Source organism: Malus domestica, chromosome 15, assembly GCF_042453785.1.
Source record: "Malus domestica chromosome 15, GDT2T_hap1".
NCBI lineage: Eukaryota > Viridiplantae > Streptophyta > Magnoliopsida > Rosales > Rosaceae > Malus > Malus domestica.
Window position 1 is genome coordinate 12,480,405 of NC_091675.1, and position 16,292 is coordinate 12,496,696.

General features: G+C 36.5%; 2 protein-coding genes and 1 long non-coding RNA gene across 5 annotated transcripts; 1 reads left to right on the top strand and 2 right to left on the bottom strand.

Annotated features, from left to right (window-relative positions):
* Nucleotides 1-2,343: 2,343 nt before the first annotated feature.
* Nucleotides 2,344-3,830, top strand: LOC103400077 (36.4 kDa proline-rich protein-like). The gene is made up of 2 exons (XM_008338767.4): nucleotides 2,344-3,036; nucleotides 3,569-3,830. Exon 1 carries the CDS (start codon nucleotides 2,441-2,443, stop codon nucleotides 3,020-3,022), a length of 582 nt encoding a protein of 193 aa, XP_008336989.3. The 5' UTR covers nucleotides 2,344-2,440; the 3' UTR covers nucleotides 3,023-3,036; nucleotides 3,569-3,830.
* A 744-nt stretch (nucleotides 3,831-4,574) lies between these two features.
* LOC103400076 (uncharacterized) lies at nucleotides 4,575-6,235 on the bottom strand. The gene is made up of 3 exons (XR_011576227.1): nucleotides 5,972-6,235; nucleotides 5,413-5,492; nucleotides 4,575-4,703 (listed from the first exon to the last, which is right to left on the bottom strand). It is a non-coding gene; the product is annotated as an uncharacterized lncRNA (long non-coding RNA).
* Nucleotides 6,236-8,892: 2,657 nt separating this feature from the next.
* Nucleotides 8,893-16,056, bottom strand: LOC103400075 (uncharacterized). 3 transcript variants are annotated; one of them, XM_017323100.3, is made up of 7 exons: nucleotides 15,431-16,037; nucleotides 14,664-14,750; nucleotides 12,773-12,937; nucleotides 12,556-12,642; nucleotides 12,406-12,477; nucleotides 9,238-11,192; nucleotides 8,893-9,115 (listed from the first exon to the last, which is right to left on the bottom strand). In XM_017323100.3, exons 1-6 carry the CDS (start codon nucleotides 15,617-15,619, stop codon nucleotides 9,285-9,287), a joined length of 2,508 nt encoding a protein of 835 aa, XP_017178589.3. In that variant the 5' UTR covers nucleotides 15,620-16,037; the 3' UTR covers nucleotides 8,893-9,115; nucleotides 9,238-9,284. The 3 variants fall into 3 exon arrangements, with proteins under 3 accessions (XP_017178589.3, XP_028949969.2, XP_008336988.3); XM_029094136.2 differs by having other exon boundaries at nucleotides 8,893-9,120; XM_008338766.4 differs by having other exon boundaries at nucleotides 8,893-11,192; nucleotides 15,431-16,056.
* Nucleotides 16,057-16,292: the final 236 nt, after the last annotated feature.

Below are 16,292 nucleotides of genomic sequence, written 5' to 3' on the forward strand. Positions count from 1 at the left end.
GAAGATAGATATACAAACATTACTTAAATATTACATCTCACATTTTAGATACAAATGTACTAAATGTTGGCAGTGAGTCTAAGATTGAGAGTGAAGAACAATAAAAATTTTGATCAAGAGAATAAAAAACAATAAAATTTGATTGACGAATATAATAAATTCAACAACGCCATTTGTATCTCTTGTGTTTTTGTCTAAACCATTTAATAATAAATTATTGAAAAACAAAATATAAATTCAAAGTTTTGTTTACCTTAAAGTACAATTTTCAAGACCATGTGATAGTTGATTTAAACATTCGATAGAAATTGAGAGATTTGGAAGTTGAAAGACAAAAAGATTAAAGTACAATTTTCAATACCATGTGATAGCTGATTTAAACATTCGATAGAAATGAAGAGATTGAAAGTTGAAAGAAAAAAAGATTGCAAGGGGACTTGAGTTTTATAACTTTATTTGCATTTGGACACATGGATTAGGAGTAAATTTGAAAAGCAAGAAAAAAATTAGTGACTAAAAAGGCAGCTCCATGTTTTGAACTTAACACCCCAAAGAAAAGGAAGCCGAACATGTCCCCTGCACCAACAAATGAATTATGATTTTTCTTACTTTTTATGTATTTATATGTTCATTACAGGATGTATAGAATTTTTCGGGGCCCCTTCATAGTGAGGGCCCTAGGTGGGCGCCTACATAGACTACCCTCGGTGCCCACGTGCACAAGTGGGCGAGGCCACTAACCCAATGTTAAATCCTGGCCGGAATTTGCCCCAAAAATGAGTTTAGGGTTAAAACTCATGTTTGGCTCAAGGGTTGTAGCAAGTTGGGATGAGTTTAAAACATAAAATTTGATTTTTACTCCAAGAATTAAAGTAGTTCCTGGAGTATGTCTTACTAGGTGTAACTTTCTTTTTTGATTCAATAAAAATTTTCTTATACCATCGAGGTTTCTTTAAAATATTAAATAAAAATAAAAATAAACAAACATTTTCATACGTTGCAACAAAAAAGACCAGCCAAGGTTTTACAGAGAACATGCATGCAAGCTACCCATATTTGATCCGAATTAGGATCCTATCTGGATTCTCTTTTTTGAGATTTAGATAATCAATCAATCGTGTTGGTTTATCGTACATCGTGCGACTATAAATCATTTTGATTTTTTTTTATTTAAAATTGAACACAAACAGTACTTAATAAAAACTGACCGCACGATGTACGATGAACGAACATGATTTTGATTGATCTTCAGATCCTCACAAAGAGAATCCGGAGAGGATCCTCATCCATTGGATCCAACCTGGTCCCCATCAATCCCAAGATCACCAAAAGCTTCATTAATTAGTTTCATGCATGCATGCATGATCACTATCTCAGATTTTTTTTCACGATTGTAGTTTAACCAGGAAATTCCTTCTAAGTACATAAAATATAAATATCCATGATTATGCTTGTAAATAGGAAGGTCATCAGAAGAAGCAGATGAGATGTGCTTTTCCACAAAATCTTCGAGCTTAAGTGATTTTATAGAGAAACATCTCGTGTGCCTTTTTCTAGAAGTGATTATTTGGGTTTTGAATAATCAGCCGTTTCAAAGAAAACGGAATCATGATGAACTACATAGAAGCATAATTTGTTGTCAGATATGCATATTTTAGAATTTTAGGATGTTTTTGGTATTTTACCATTTGTTTAATTTGTTTCTTATTCGAACTCCTAGAAAGTTTGGAGCTAAGAGACATTATATATAAACCACCTTTAGGATGCTAGGATTTATTACCCTTCATATTATCAATAAATTGTGAGGTTCTCTCATATTTTATATATTTTCGATTTCAATTTACTCGTGTAATTGCAAATGGATTCATGCAAATATAAGGAATAAGTTATGCCAACTAGAGTTTTCCAAAAAAAGAAAAAAAGTTCATGCCAACTTGCAAAGTTTGACAGCTGCTTTTGAGCTTAGCTGCTTGCCCCCATGTTCACGTGATGTGCTTTCTAGGCTTTTTTGTTTTCTTCCTGTAATGTTAGAAAGATAAAATTTGTAGAAAAAATTTATAAATTAAATGATGTGTTACCGATAGGAAATAAGCACGTTAATCAAAACTTAAGTTATAATCTAATCATGAACTTTCAGGTCATTTAATTTACAAAATTTAGACTATACATTTAGTTTCCTTAGCATTACCTCATTTTTTAACTAAATTTGATAAACTAAATGATGTGGTTGTTATTAATTAGATTATTACTTAAGTGTTGATTAACGTGTTTATTTACTATTGATGACACGTTATTTAGTTTGTAAATTTAATTTAAAATTTTAGTGTCCTACCCCGTCACTATTCCTATATAACTCCCTCGTTTCACTCCAAACCCTTACCACAGCAGCACTCTGCCACTCTCTCTCTCTCTCCCTCCCTCTCTTCAAAGAGAGACAGACATGGCGGAATCCAGCAAGCTCCATGCTCTCTTCCTCATTTGCTTGCTCTTCATTTCCTCAGCCTCTCCAATCCTCGGTTGTGGCTATTGCGGCAAGCCAAAGCACAAGCCTATTAAACCTACCAAACCTCCCAAAGGCCCCATAGTCATTCCACCCATTCATGTCAAGCCACCTGGCGTCAAAGTCCCTCCAGTCACAGTCCCTCCCATTGTCAAACCACCAGTCACAATACCACCCATTGTCAAACCACCAGTTACAAATCCACCAAGTCCAGGGACACCATGCCCTCCACCTCCAGGGAAACCTAGTCCGGCTTCCAAGGACACATGCCCCATTGACACATTGAAACTGGGTGCTTGTGTGGATCTTCTAGGCGGGTTGGTCCACATTGGGCTGGGTGACCCGGCAGTGAACGAGTGCTGCCCGGTGCTGCAAGGGCTTGCTGAACTTGAAGCTGCAGTGTGCCTTTGCACAACTCTGAAAATCAAACTTCTTAACCTCAACATCTTTGTCCCACTGGCTCTTCAGCTCCTTGTCACTTGTGGCAAGAATCCTCCTCCTGGTTACACTTGCTCTCTCTAGAACAAGACATTTGGGTAAGTACTTAAGTTAATCATTAAGTAATTACTTAATTAGTGCTACGCACTTGCTTACATTATATTTCAAATCCGTAGCCCTAACTTGAAACATGAACTTTATGGGGTAGGTGGATTTTTTATTATATTCTTGTTTTCACAAAGTTATATTTTGTTTTGGAAAATGTTACTAACAGCCTAAGAAAAGTCCTATTAAAATTTAAACATATAAAATAATTTTTTTATTATTAAGAGTAACTTTTTTTGTTTATAATAATCATTCCTAGATCGCTATAGGCTAGGAAGTTGGAAAATGAGTATTCTTTTAGGGCTCCAAAAATCCAAGCAATTTTGTTCTATCTGAAGCAACAAAAACATCCCACACTAATATGTCATAACATATATAATTATTAATTAAAGAGGAATTTATTAATGAAATTTCTCTCTAGATCTATCTTTAGCTATCGTAAACAAAAAAAACACACTTGCACTGAAATTTTCTCTGATGAACATTGTCTGATCACAGAATTTGTCATGATTTATGGCATTGCAGGTTGCTAGATTGATGGATCCAAAGAAGGAGCTAGGGAGGAAATAATCGTCATGAGAGGATGTCGAGCCTCCCCTCCCTACGTCCATTTGTTTCACGTTCCCCCCAAACTTTTCTTCTTTTGATTATTAATGGTATTGAGCTGATGTTAATTTGGATGTGATATTGTACACACCATTTGTTTTTAATTATCAGAAGAGTGTTGCATGCATGTGTGTTTTATCTCAGGAATGCAAATGAAGCAATCAAAGATGCTTTTATCTTATCTTTTAATCTTATATATGTCGTACTCGATCGATCGATTCCTTTCCTTTTTCTTTTCTACATTTTCCAATTGACGTCGCATATCCTTATTATTTGAACGGGTTACAACATATTACAACATTTAGATCACGTCATTATATAAGGATTTCAAATTCCAAACTTAACCTACTTTATATTCAGTATTCATTGCTCAACACCGGATACTAATCTTAATGACAAATTGTGTCCTTGTAATTCTAAATTGTGACTTATTTATGTAAGGATTAATTTGGGATTGATATCATTAACTTGACCTAAAACACAATGGATGTAAATTCAGATTCGTATTAACTCAATCATATTGTGTTCACGAGCTAGCTGTGTCAAATATTGACAGCCATATGTATACTAGAAATTTTGACTTTACCGACAAAATGAATTTGTCGGTAAAGATTCTTTCACGACGAAAAAATTTGTTGGCCATTTTGTTGCGCAAGACTTTAGCCTACAAATTCAACATTTTGTCGGCTATGAAGTGGTTCTTTCCCAACAAAACATATTTCCTCGGCATTCTTAAACCCCAATAAAAAATTCTGTCGGAAAATGATTTTTAAGCCTACAAAATGCACCATTTTGCCAACAAGATGTGTTCGTCGGAAAAGATATTTTTTCGGCATTGCCTTACTCTACCGACAAAATTAACTTTGTCAGGAGAGAATTTTAATTTATAAAAAATAAATAAATGCTTGAAAACACAAAAAAAAAATTCTAATAATGCTACTTTGATTAGTAATATGTATATGTACAGTGGTTATACAAAGTATTATATTATACAATAATCCTATCCTACTCTCATTCCTCAGTATCGGTTTAGCAATAGCATCGCAATAATATCCTGCAAAAATAATACAAATGGTAATTATTATGTATGACAACATAAGAAAGAGCATCCTTAAAACCGAAACAATCAAATTGTAGCTAGGAATCTTTCTATAAGTAATAACATTATGGAGTTGCACTGATTCACACTACATCATGAAATAGATATATTCAATTGAAAATACTTTAATGCAATCAACAGCTCAGACCACCTACCATTTGAGAGGTACTCTTTAGTCCCTTAATAAGATGCAAATCAAAATGAACGAAAGAAGGTACAAAAAGTTACGCAATAATAATTATTAATAATGAAAAGATATTCAACTCTGGGATTAATTAGTAAGAAAGAATACAAAGAAAATCCTCAAACTTAAAAAATTTCTCACAACTTGATCAAAGGGGTGTGCTATCCACACACCTCATTTTACTTCTCACACACCCCTTGATAATTTATGTCCGTTGATCTTCTTCAATTTATCCGATCCGACGACCGAAAATTAAAAAGGTGCGTACGAAGTAAAATGAGATGTGTGGATATCACATCCCTTGATCAAATTGTATTAATGACAACAGTTGTAACTTATTGGGGAATCAAAATTGCTTACACAATGCTCCTTGCTCATGTCTAGCGTAGACATAATCAAACTATTCATCCATGTACTTAGAATAAACACAAGGCAAAGAAAGCAAAATATACAATATATTCCTAGTACGATCAAACTTACCTGTACAAATCTCCTTACTCAGTGTGTTCTTCACAATTCACAATTGAGGGACAAAATATACAATATATTCTTGGCATCAACTGAATGGGAGAGTAACATAAGTTAGCAACTCATAAGAAAATGTAATAGAGGGATAATTTATACGATATACTTGAGATAAAATTCATCATCACTAGCCTCATAAGCAAGTGCAACTATATTAACTTGAAGCACACACACCTGGAATAAAAATAACAAGATTATTAATTTAATAGTATTATTATTATAATTTTGATGAAGACAAGACTAAGTTAATATGGACTTGCACTTGTCAAACCAAGCTATTAGAAATCTTTCGAAAGAAGAACACTGGACTTGCACCCATTTTAGTTTAATAAAACCACATATAAGCCAATCAAAGGACTTGCACACCAAAACCCCCAAAATAGTACCATAATTTTGCAATGTGCAGGGAATATATCAAACAAAACTTAAACCACAGTCAAGCCCCATCTATGTAAAACAAAATAAGAACCCAAACCACAACCAAAATCTTTAAAATCGATAGAGAGAATCGTACAAAGAACCGATAGCGAAACTGCACCAGCAACGGAGAGCAGCTGACATGGTGGTAGACGAGAATCACTGCTAGGATGGTCAATCCAAGAAGAGCAACTAAGAAGGGAGATAGCAATGGGATCCAAATCCAGGGTGCGGCAACATTGTTATTTTTCCTTGTTTAGATTAAATTTTTTTCACTAGGTTGCGATAGTTGATAAGCTCTAAAAACCAACAGTTTTATCTTTTTTTTTTTCGTTTTCCCAGCACTTGAAAAACATTAACTTTTAAGAGAGGGAAACATCCCGCCTTTTTTAATAAAATGTACCGACGATATTCTCGATCAACTAATAGATATTTCTTCGGCTAAACCTACTACTATTTATTTGTCTGCTTAAATCTATTAGTTTCTAGCCGATAATTCAAATATTTCGTCCGGACAGGAGTGCCGACAAATTTTTGCTTTATTAGTTTAAAATTTGTCGGCAAAATAATATTTTCTAGAGAGCTGGCTTCTCTGCTCTCCCACTTCCCATACACTCTCATCCCCTTCTATTTGTACGGTTACGGTTAAGCCACGTTAATATTTTATATTACTATTGTTTTTTGTCTTATGATTTTTATAAAATATCAATATAAAATATTGACGTGGCTTAACTATGATCGCATACAATACGAGGGAATTAAAATGTATGAGAAGTGTGCCGGCAGAGAAGCGGGGTCTATTTTCTAGTAGGCATGCAATCATGCACGTAAAAGCACCTGGTTTTGGGATTCCTATGGGCTTTGAGGAATCCAGCTTTTTGCTAATCAGTGCTGTTATTGTTTCAACTTTCAACAAAAGAAGAAAGAGTGATAGACGTCTTCAGTCAGTTCAACTTCCGCGTACATACACAGTGGCGCTGTAACTTATAACGACAAGGTAGGTGGGGCGAGGCTTTCTCTAACAATTTTTTCTGATACGTGTTAACTTTAAAATTCAGTGAGTGGAGACCGCTCGTTACAGAACATGTTATGAAAGTTCACTTTTATCTTTACCCTAATGGGTGAGAGAGGAGAAAGTCTTAGAGAACTTAAATGAAAAAGTTCTGATATTATTCATTTTAACGAAAAATCACATTTTTATACTAAAAAGTTAATCTTGTTACTATTTTTTAACCTTTTATTTTATCCTTATCGTTAAATCTCAAAGTTTTTAAATTTTTTTTCATTAATTTTCCTAAAATTTTAGGTTAAGAAACCGAACCACCTATTTCGTCCGGCTCAGACTCTAAAAAATCTCTCGTGACCACCACATTCTGATTTGAAGGCCACTACTACCTAATGTTTTGACTCCATCCTCCATCCGCTCACATCATTCAGATTGGGAGTGCCGTAACATCTAGTGTGAGAGAGAGAGAGAGAGAGAGAGAGAGAGAGAGAGAGAGAGAGAGAGAATGCTGTAGCTTAATTAGAGTAAAGTTAACAGTAGTACAGTACCCAGAGATGATATAAAGCATTATATTTTACTGTAACAAAGTGTCACCGATTATTTGTGGCTAGTAATTTTAACGCTCATATTTTAGTAAGGTGGATCCACGTACCTTCGGCTCACCTCTGCTGACCCAAGGTGGACTTGCACAATTTCTTAGCCAGACGTGGTTAAAATTGCTACTTTTATTGTAGACATAACTGAGAGAGAGAGAGAGAGAGAGAGAGAGAGAGAGAGAGAGAGAGAGAGAGAGAGAGAGAGAGAGAATGCACCCATAAGAACTACAGATATTCTTTCAGCTGTGTACTTAATTGATTATATTCAAATTCTTGGTGGGGTAGTTTTTTTGTTTTTACAAGAAGCAATACCAATATTTCATTGATCAATAGGAAACAATTACAATGGGTGAACAAACAAAAGTAAAGAGTAAACTCCTACAAGGCACAAGCACAGCCAGTTTAACACTGCCAAAAAATGATAGACGCAACATGCTTATACCGGAGCACACACAATTCCGATTCCAGCAATCGATACCATGTCAAAACTATATCCGGGCAACAGACATGGTGGTGGGGTAGTTTATTATTAATCAACAATCAAGAAAAGAAAAGGGATATACCATCACAACAATATCCCAGTAAGTCTGGCCCTGGAAATGGGCAACAACACAGCAGGGATTAAAGTAGAGGAGGAGAGCGAGGGGACCAGTCAAATCTGTTGCACATGGCCATATCAACATGGTTCGCCTCCTATATATCACCATCATCATCTTATCGCAAAATAAAAAAAAAATACAAAAAAAATAAAAGATCAAAGAAATATCTAAGTACATCGTCGTGTCGCATGTGTTGATTGGTTTATTATTCATTTCTCTGAATTCTATAGTATCAATGCAGTACACACAGGAATGTGAATGTTTGATCAATCCACATCCACATCCACATCCACTTGTATTATTGGACTGTAAGTGTCTGACCGCACACACAAGACATTGCCCCTCGTAGAGGCGTCCAAACAAATGAATCTCTCTAAATATCACGGGGGGTCATGGTCGTCCATCCGCTTGGACTGGAGTGTACAAACGTCCGGCCCACCCAAGTGTCCGACCGCACACACAGGACATTGCCCCTCGTAGAGGCGTCCAAACAAAAGAATCTCTCTGGATATCATGTGGTCGTGATCGTCCATCCGCACACACAAGACATTGCCTTGTCAAAGAGTCATCTTGATCTTGTGGTCCAAGATTCCTCAAGGACTGATTTAGCAGTGTCTTAATTAACAATCTCCAGAGCATTAAAACAAATATTCATTCAAAGGGAAGCAAAAGCTAAGAGGACACCAAAAAACATCAAATGCTCAGTAATACATGCTAATGAGCTTAATTAGGCTGCATAATCGTCCACATTTGGACATTCAAATCGACAGAAACAGACTAGAGTCTAATGGCGGAATCAATACTACAAGAATGACAATTTGCAAGGGAAAAATGACTTCAATGTTGATACGGAATGAATAAACATTTTCAGTTCCTTTCTCTAGAACAACACATGAGATCTAAGCTAGCTAACTATGTTTAACCAACTCGATTAGCCGCTAAAACACAAATCTAATCAGAACAACTACATCTCAACGTGTGACCAAAAGGTGGGCTTCCGCACTAACCAAAACACAGCCCCCACCACCAATTAATAAGCCCTGCCCTACATATGAAAATTTCAAAAGAAAAGAAAACAGAAAAATTTATTTCTGAATTGAACTACATTATATGGTACCAAACAGAAAAATATATGGTACAAATCCTACCCCTACTAGCTTACCATTGAGAGGTGGGCCCGGATGTTACAATAATCCACCGATACTATGATCAAGAAGCTTTGTTCAATGTCAATCCGCTTGGTACAAATGTGATTCGACTACAGTGTTTCAGCTTGGCAAGAGCTTCCTGTGACTGACCGACCTTGAGATCCACATACACTGCAGTCAAAGTCGCTTCTGGACTGTTGGGTGTTATGGACAATGCCTGTGCAACAAACTGGCGAGCCTGGTCAAGTTCACCTTGCATAGCGTACAAGGCAGCAAAATTTACGTACAGGTTTGCCCGTGCTTCTTCTGGCTTGAGGAACGCAATACCTAATCTGTCTTCAGGTGATGAGTTTCTGGCAGCCATTGATCCTCCGTTTGACTCTTCATAATCATCGGCCCTGACCCCTTGCAGTTGTTCACAGTCCTCTTCACTGAATGGTAATTCAACGTCGTTACCACCTGACAAATATGTCATCAAATGGTCAGCAGCATCCTTTAGCCTGTTTAGCAAGCAAAGAGCCTCTGCGGCATACACATGACCTAGAAAGATGTAAATTCTCGAACATTCTGGAAGTTCCAAGAGAGATCTTGCAATTGTCAAGGCCTTCATGGGATTTTCCAATTCCAATTCTACATATGCCAGATTTGCCAAAAGAGCTTGTTTGATCAACAGATTTTCCTTGTTACGAACATCAGCGTAATATGAAAGCGAGTTCTGCACAAGCTCCTGAGTGGTTCCTGCCTTTTGCTCTTTTCCATCCCCATTTATGCCAACCTGACCCAAGCCTACAGATAGCACAGATGCCTCGGAATTCATGCTGTGAAAGTTCTTGTGGTTCGAATTCTTGGAAGCTGCCACTTCCCCTAATTCATTATCTTCTAAGAAGAAATTAGAGGGCAAAGAATTCTTACAGTAGCTTGACTCAGAACGGTTCAGTAAGGACATGGCATTCAAGAGACACTGCCGGGCAAGGGACACGGAGAGCTTAGGCTGCCGATCACTGCCCAAAAATAAATCGCCTCTTTCAAAAGAACCCAAGTTTCCATTCTTCGAAACCCCATCTTCCATTACAAGTTGCCTCCACTTTCCGTTGCCAATGACATAAACTCTAACTTCTGATGATGCCAGATTGGTTTTCATTAGTCCCTTCTCCAAAGCCATCAGACAGCACTCAGCAAATCGAAGCCACAGCAGAGGCCGATTGTAGAAAACTAAACCAGCCTTCTGAAAACAGCGCGCAGCAAGTAGTGGTTTCCCACAAGCCAAGTACTGCATACCACAGTTGTATACGATTAAGAGGGAATTGTCCTGTGAAAAAGTTGAGAGATTTAGAGGCCGGTCCTTCCGAAGGGATGAGCAATTAAGCAATGCATTGGAGAAGAACACTGATGATGTGTGATATTTCCCAAGCTGGTAATAAATGCAGCCTAGATTATTGTTGATCATGCTCGATAACCTTGTGTCTGTTCGATTACTAGATGCCATCAACAACTTGATGGCTTTACGATAATTACCACGAGCATATTCAAGCTGGGACTTCAAAAGGAGAGCCATAGAAGAATCTCTCCCACGTGCAATATTCATAGCATTCTTCACTTCACGTTTAGCTTGCTTTAAGTTCCTAGTGAGAAGCAGAAACTGAACCTTGTAAAGTTGCATCTTAAGCTTCAGGTAAACAGAAGAGGCAGATATGTCAACCGGATTCCTAGAAATATCGTTTGAAGATAATAGAACAGTAGGTTGTGCAACATCCATGTCAAAATCTGCATTATCATACTCGCTAGTCTCCTCAGGCTCCAAAGCATTTGGATCTGAATCTAAAGTAGGACCATCTGTGGCTGATGAATTGGTAGAAAGGGATGGCGGCCTTGCAACTGGGTTTGCAGGTTGTTGCGAAGCAGTGCTTCCACCATCTCCTTGATTCATACAACTCACACCAAAAGCTTTATCCAGATAAATCAAAACATCCTGAATAAATGGAATTACACTAAGAATTAGTTGGGAATCAAATCAACAGAATACAAACATAGCATGCTTATCTTTACCCCAACGTAGCTAACCACTAAAGGAGCCCCCTCTAATTATAGTGCATAACGAAGCGGGACTCGACGCATGCTTGGACAATTCATAAACAAATGAACAGAACGATTGAATCACTATTGAAAAAATCATAACGATAGAAGTTCTTTGACCATACTTAATAGTAGCATCTATATTGCTTTTGCAATTAGTAATAGGCTCAAACTTTAACCTCGCCCAAAAATAATTACATTCCCAACAGCCAACATCAAGAATTTAACCCAACAGATGCTTATTTACATTTGGTGGGCTGCTTGTTAACCTCTAAAGTAATTCAAATGTTATATATTAATTTTTAACAGAAGGTATAAAGAAACAAATAGCATTCCAAAAAGATGAGCTCTCCTCAAAACCTGATGAGATTGATGTCCAAAAATAAAATAGTAGTTTTTCACAAATTAAAGATAAAACAAAAGGTAAAAATAATACAAGTTCAGTTACAGGTAAAGCACTCGCAAAATCAAGCTATAAGTTAGATAATGCTTGAGAAAAGATCATCAAACCGTACAACAAACATCACCCATCCACATCAAAACAGGCAAGTTGAACACTAGCTCAAATATAACAATGTTATCTTCAACCAATGTACACTATACTTGACAGACATAAAAACCATTCTATCCCAAACTACTATCAAGAAGACAATTTTAAAAGAAAACTGACATAAACCCATTGAATGCACAAAATTCAAGATGAACCAAGGTGGAAAATCACAGTGCAATTAAATGGATTTTATTTTTTTTTTCAAAAAACAACACAAAACGACAGATTACAATCAAAGAAAAATTAGTACCCTTTCTTCCAGTAAACCAACTTACGAGACATATATCATCAATCAAAGAATAATTCATAAGTGATCATTGCTTCTTTCTTACACTGTTCTATCAACAACAAACAATTAGAATTTAGAAGAAGGCAAACATTCCTCCTCTTCCATTTGGGTGTAGAGAAGGAGGATCACCAGCTTGATTCTAAGGTAAAGGCTTCAGCACACATATAAAATTCAACAGTACCATGCCTTGAAAACAATGGGTGAACTAAATGACCACCATGCACAATTATAACAAAAGCAATTACACACACTATTAGTATTAGTACTTACAGCAGATTTCATTGCATCATGACAAGCCAGCCCAACATCCAGCAACAAAAGGCAAATATTAAGAGCAGTTTTCTGCATACAAATAAAGAAGCACTTAACACAAAATTACAAGTACAAAAAGAATATAATTTTAGGTAATAATTAATCTACCTCATCTATAGGTCCTCTGTTTTGAAAAAGAGGTTCAACAACAGACAATGCCTTTGCATATTCATGAAGATGGAACCAGATAACCGCCTGCATAAGCACAGAGTTCCAACAAAAAAATCTACTGAATTAGAGAAAGTTAATTGTTGGATACATATAATCAACAGTTAACACAGAAAAAAAAATGAAAAGTTAACCATGACATGATGAAGCAACATACAATGTTTAAGGTAGCAACATAAGTGTCAAATTCATCCATGTAAACAGCAGAAAAGGAATGTCCCATTGCACCACTTCCTTTGGACCCCAATGCAACTTTATCTCCAGTATTGCTGCCAGACTCCACCTGTTCTGCAGATGTTCGAGCAAGCTCTTCGCTTCGCTTCTAAACCAACACCAATTAGAAGAAATTAGAATAGAAGTTAACATGAACTTATCATATTGATGTAAATAAAAGCTCCTGCATAATGCTGGTGCTTGTCTAAATACCAAAATGCAAATTACTGTACTAACCAAATGATTGTCCCTACATGCTAGCTCTAGTAATCTTCATAGTTGCTACAATTCAGTACTACCAAGTAAACCAAAATTATAATAAATGGACTTAAATACTACCTAACTAAAGTTCACTTTCAATTTGATATGCTAGTTTCGTGATTTGATGTTTCCTTTATTATTTATTTTTTGGAGATGAAAGAACAACAAATACAATGAATAAAAAACTCCAAATCATAAGAATTCTAACTTATGTCTGATTTTCACTTTCTATCTTATTATAGAAGAGGACAACAAAGCCCTATCTATTCCTTTAAAACTTAAAAGATTATTCTCAGCACCATTCCTAGAACCTCGAGAATGCCAAAATCATCATTCAAATAGTTACCAACTCTGATGGAAAGCCCAGAATTATAACCTTGCTAAATAATATGAACTTGCTAATCATCAGTAGCCCCCTTTAACAGACTCACTACATAGTTAAATATAATTGTATAACACAGCCAATAAAGTTTCTAAGCTTCCAAAAACATTGTTAGTCAACATATACCATATCTAGCTTAAGGTTCAACTCTGCATGCTTCTGCATGGCAATAGTTCTAAATTGTTCCTTAACTTATAGTTCCACGTCCAACAACCTCTTAACCCTCTCTCAACAAAGCTTTTTGTTCCTAAGTAAGGTTCTAAAAGACGTTAGGCGCTAGTCGGGCGGGGGGCCGGGGCCTGGGCCTAGCGCCTAGGCGGACTAGATGGATTTAAGTAAACTTGTTATATACCGTATAAATAATTGTCTGTTTAAACTTAAAAAAATACATAATTCCATTGGAATACGCAAACTGCAAAATACAATGATATATAGATTATAAAGTATTAGAACATAATGAAAACATGGAGAACCAGCATATAATGTGTGTTCATCTAAGTATTTAACAAGTCCCTTACATTTTATGGAAAAAAATAAAATGCAAAATGAAATTTATTTATTTTCTGCTTAAGTGAGAGTCACGACCTATGCAGGTGCCTAGGCAGGTCTGGGCGGGCTAGGCAGGCGCTCTTTCTTAATTTCAAACGCCTAGGGAATAATCGAGGCGGTGGCCAACCGCCGCTTAGGTGGGGATTTTTAGACAGATAATACCTTAGACATCAAAGAAGGAATGAGTCTAGAATAGAAAAATGATAAACTCTAACCCCAAGAAAAAAACAGAAGTACTTGCAAGACTAGCCAGCTAAAACATAATCTCAATATATTAGCCATGATAGAAAAACAGAGAGTGCTCCAAGGCACCAAAATTCTACCACTGCTCCACCCATAAGCACTTAAGTATACACAAAGAAAGAACCCACCACATCTCCTCAAATCTCCCTCTCAGAAACTTTTTCCAGCATCACCCTAATACATTTAGAGCCACTCAAATGAAAAGTTAAACAATTTTAGAATTAAAACAAAAAATCTCATGACCTGTCCTTTGACAACTCAGATAGTTTGAGTGTATAATGACGTAAAGACGTTGCAAGAATGCCATATGCAATTCTGTACATATGTGAGCAGTGTAATACTATTTATATGTGTGTGTGTGTGTCTGATGATGGGAAGAAAAAGAGAAAATTTAAGATACCTTGACATCATTAAGCACATCAAGCAACCTCTTAGGATCTGAACAACCATCTCGATAGAACTCCGCAAGTCCAATATTATGAGATATCTAATAACAATGTCCATAATATGCAGATTAGCAATGGTATACAAAAAGTTGATAAAACACATGTTATAAGCCATTTGAGCCAAAATGCAGAACCAAGAAGCAACATAATCCAATCCCAATCTATGTAAGTAAAAATAATCTTACAATTGTTCTAAAGTACTCAAAATAAGAACTTTTGGTACAGCAAAGCTAGATTATTCCATCAATTAATCTGAAACATGATTTGATGTTCAAGATCACGGTATTTTAAACCATTCATTTCCTTATAGTACATTTCACCAAATTATCCTTTACAACCGGTAGATATATTTTTTGATCATTTTCACTCACATGGGGGAGCAATCAGCTTTTTCAAGAAGACGATATCAAACTTAGCATTAGCGTAAGAATTCGTATAATCCGCATTAGCTTAACTACAATTTTAGTAATCAAAGCAACCAAATCCCATAATTCAAAAGTCCTTAAAATTCTGATATATGATCCAAACACCAATTATAGATAATCCAGAACTAAACAATTAATTCAACTAAAGAAAAATAAAGAAATGACAAGAAACCTCAATCATTACAAAAATACAAAATTAAATCATTTATCGAATCATTTCAGAAATTGGGTTTTCGAAAAAGGAAAAAACTTAGCTTTTCAAAAAAAAAAAAAAAAAAAACCGAAAAGATAATTACTTTGGGATCGTTGGGCTTCCTCTTGAGGCACTCGGACAAGGCGGTAAGGCACTGATCGAACTTGCCCGACTGGAATTGCAGCAACGCATCCTGCGCAAAAGCTCGGGTCGCGGACATGACGGCTTCGACCTCGGCAGCTGAAGCAGAGCCGTCCCGATTCGCAGCAGTTGATGACGGAGACGAAGCCATCGGCGAATCGATCAATCAGAGCCCAGGAACCAATAAGCCTTATCTGAATACACAAATCCCCAAGAAGAAATGATCCAAAACAACGAACCCTAGAGGGTAAAAGGTGCGTTTTGGGGATTGATATGAAGTCGGAGTTGGGGGGTTTGGGGGTTTTCGAACCCTAAGAGGTTTGCAGGAGAGGACACCTGTTCGAGCGTCTTTTGCTCGAATGTGCTGATTTGCAGAGAGAGAGAGAGAGAGAGAGCGAGAGAGAGAGAGAGTAGAAAAGGATACGACTGAGAGGGATACAGATAGAGAGAGAGAGAGAGAGAGAGAGAGAGAGAGAGCGAGAGCAGTTGTTTTGGGGCTTTCTTAGGTTGCTGGCTATGGGAATTTCGACGGAGGGTGTTTGCCGGGTGCGCGCAACAATTGGGCTTTTTACAGATAACTCTGCTTCTGTTTCTCTTCTGTGCTAAACGGGCCATGGTTTGAAACTGACATTCTTTGTGGGGTGTGATTGGAATTTTGTGATGATCTTGTTTTTAGCTGTGTTTCATGTTTTGTTTGATTTAGTAAAGGGGTGTGTTAATTTATGTCCTTTGATTTTCTTTAATTTATTCGATTCGACAACCATAAATTAAGAAGTTGTGTATTAAGTAAAATGGGGTGTGTCTAAGCTAATGGTGGGAGTTAA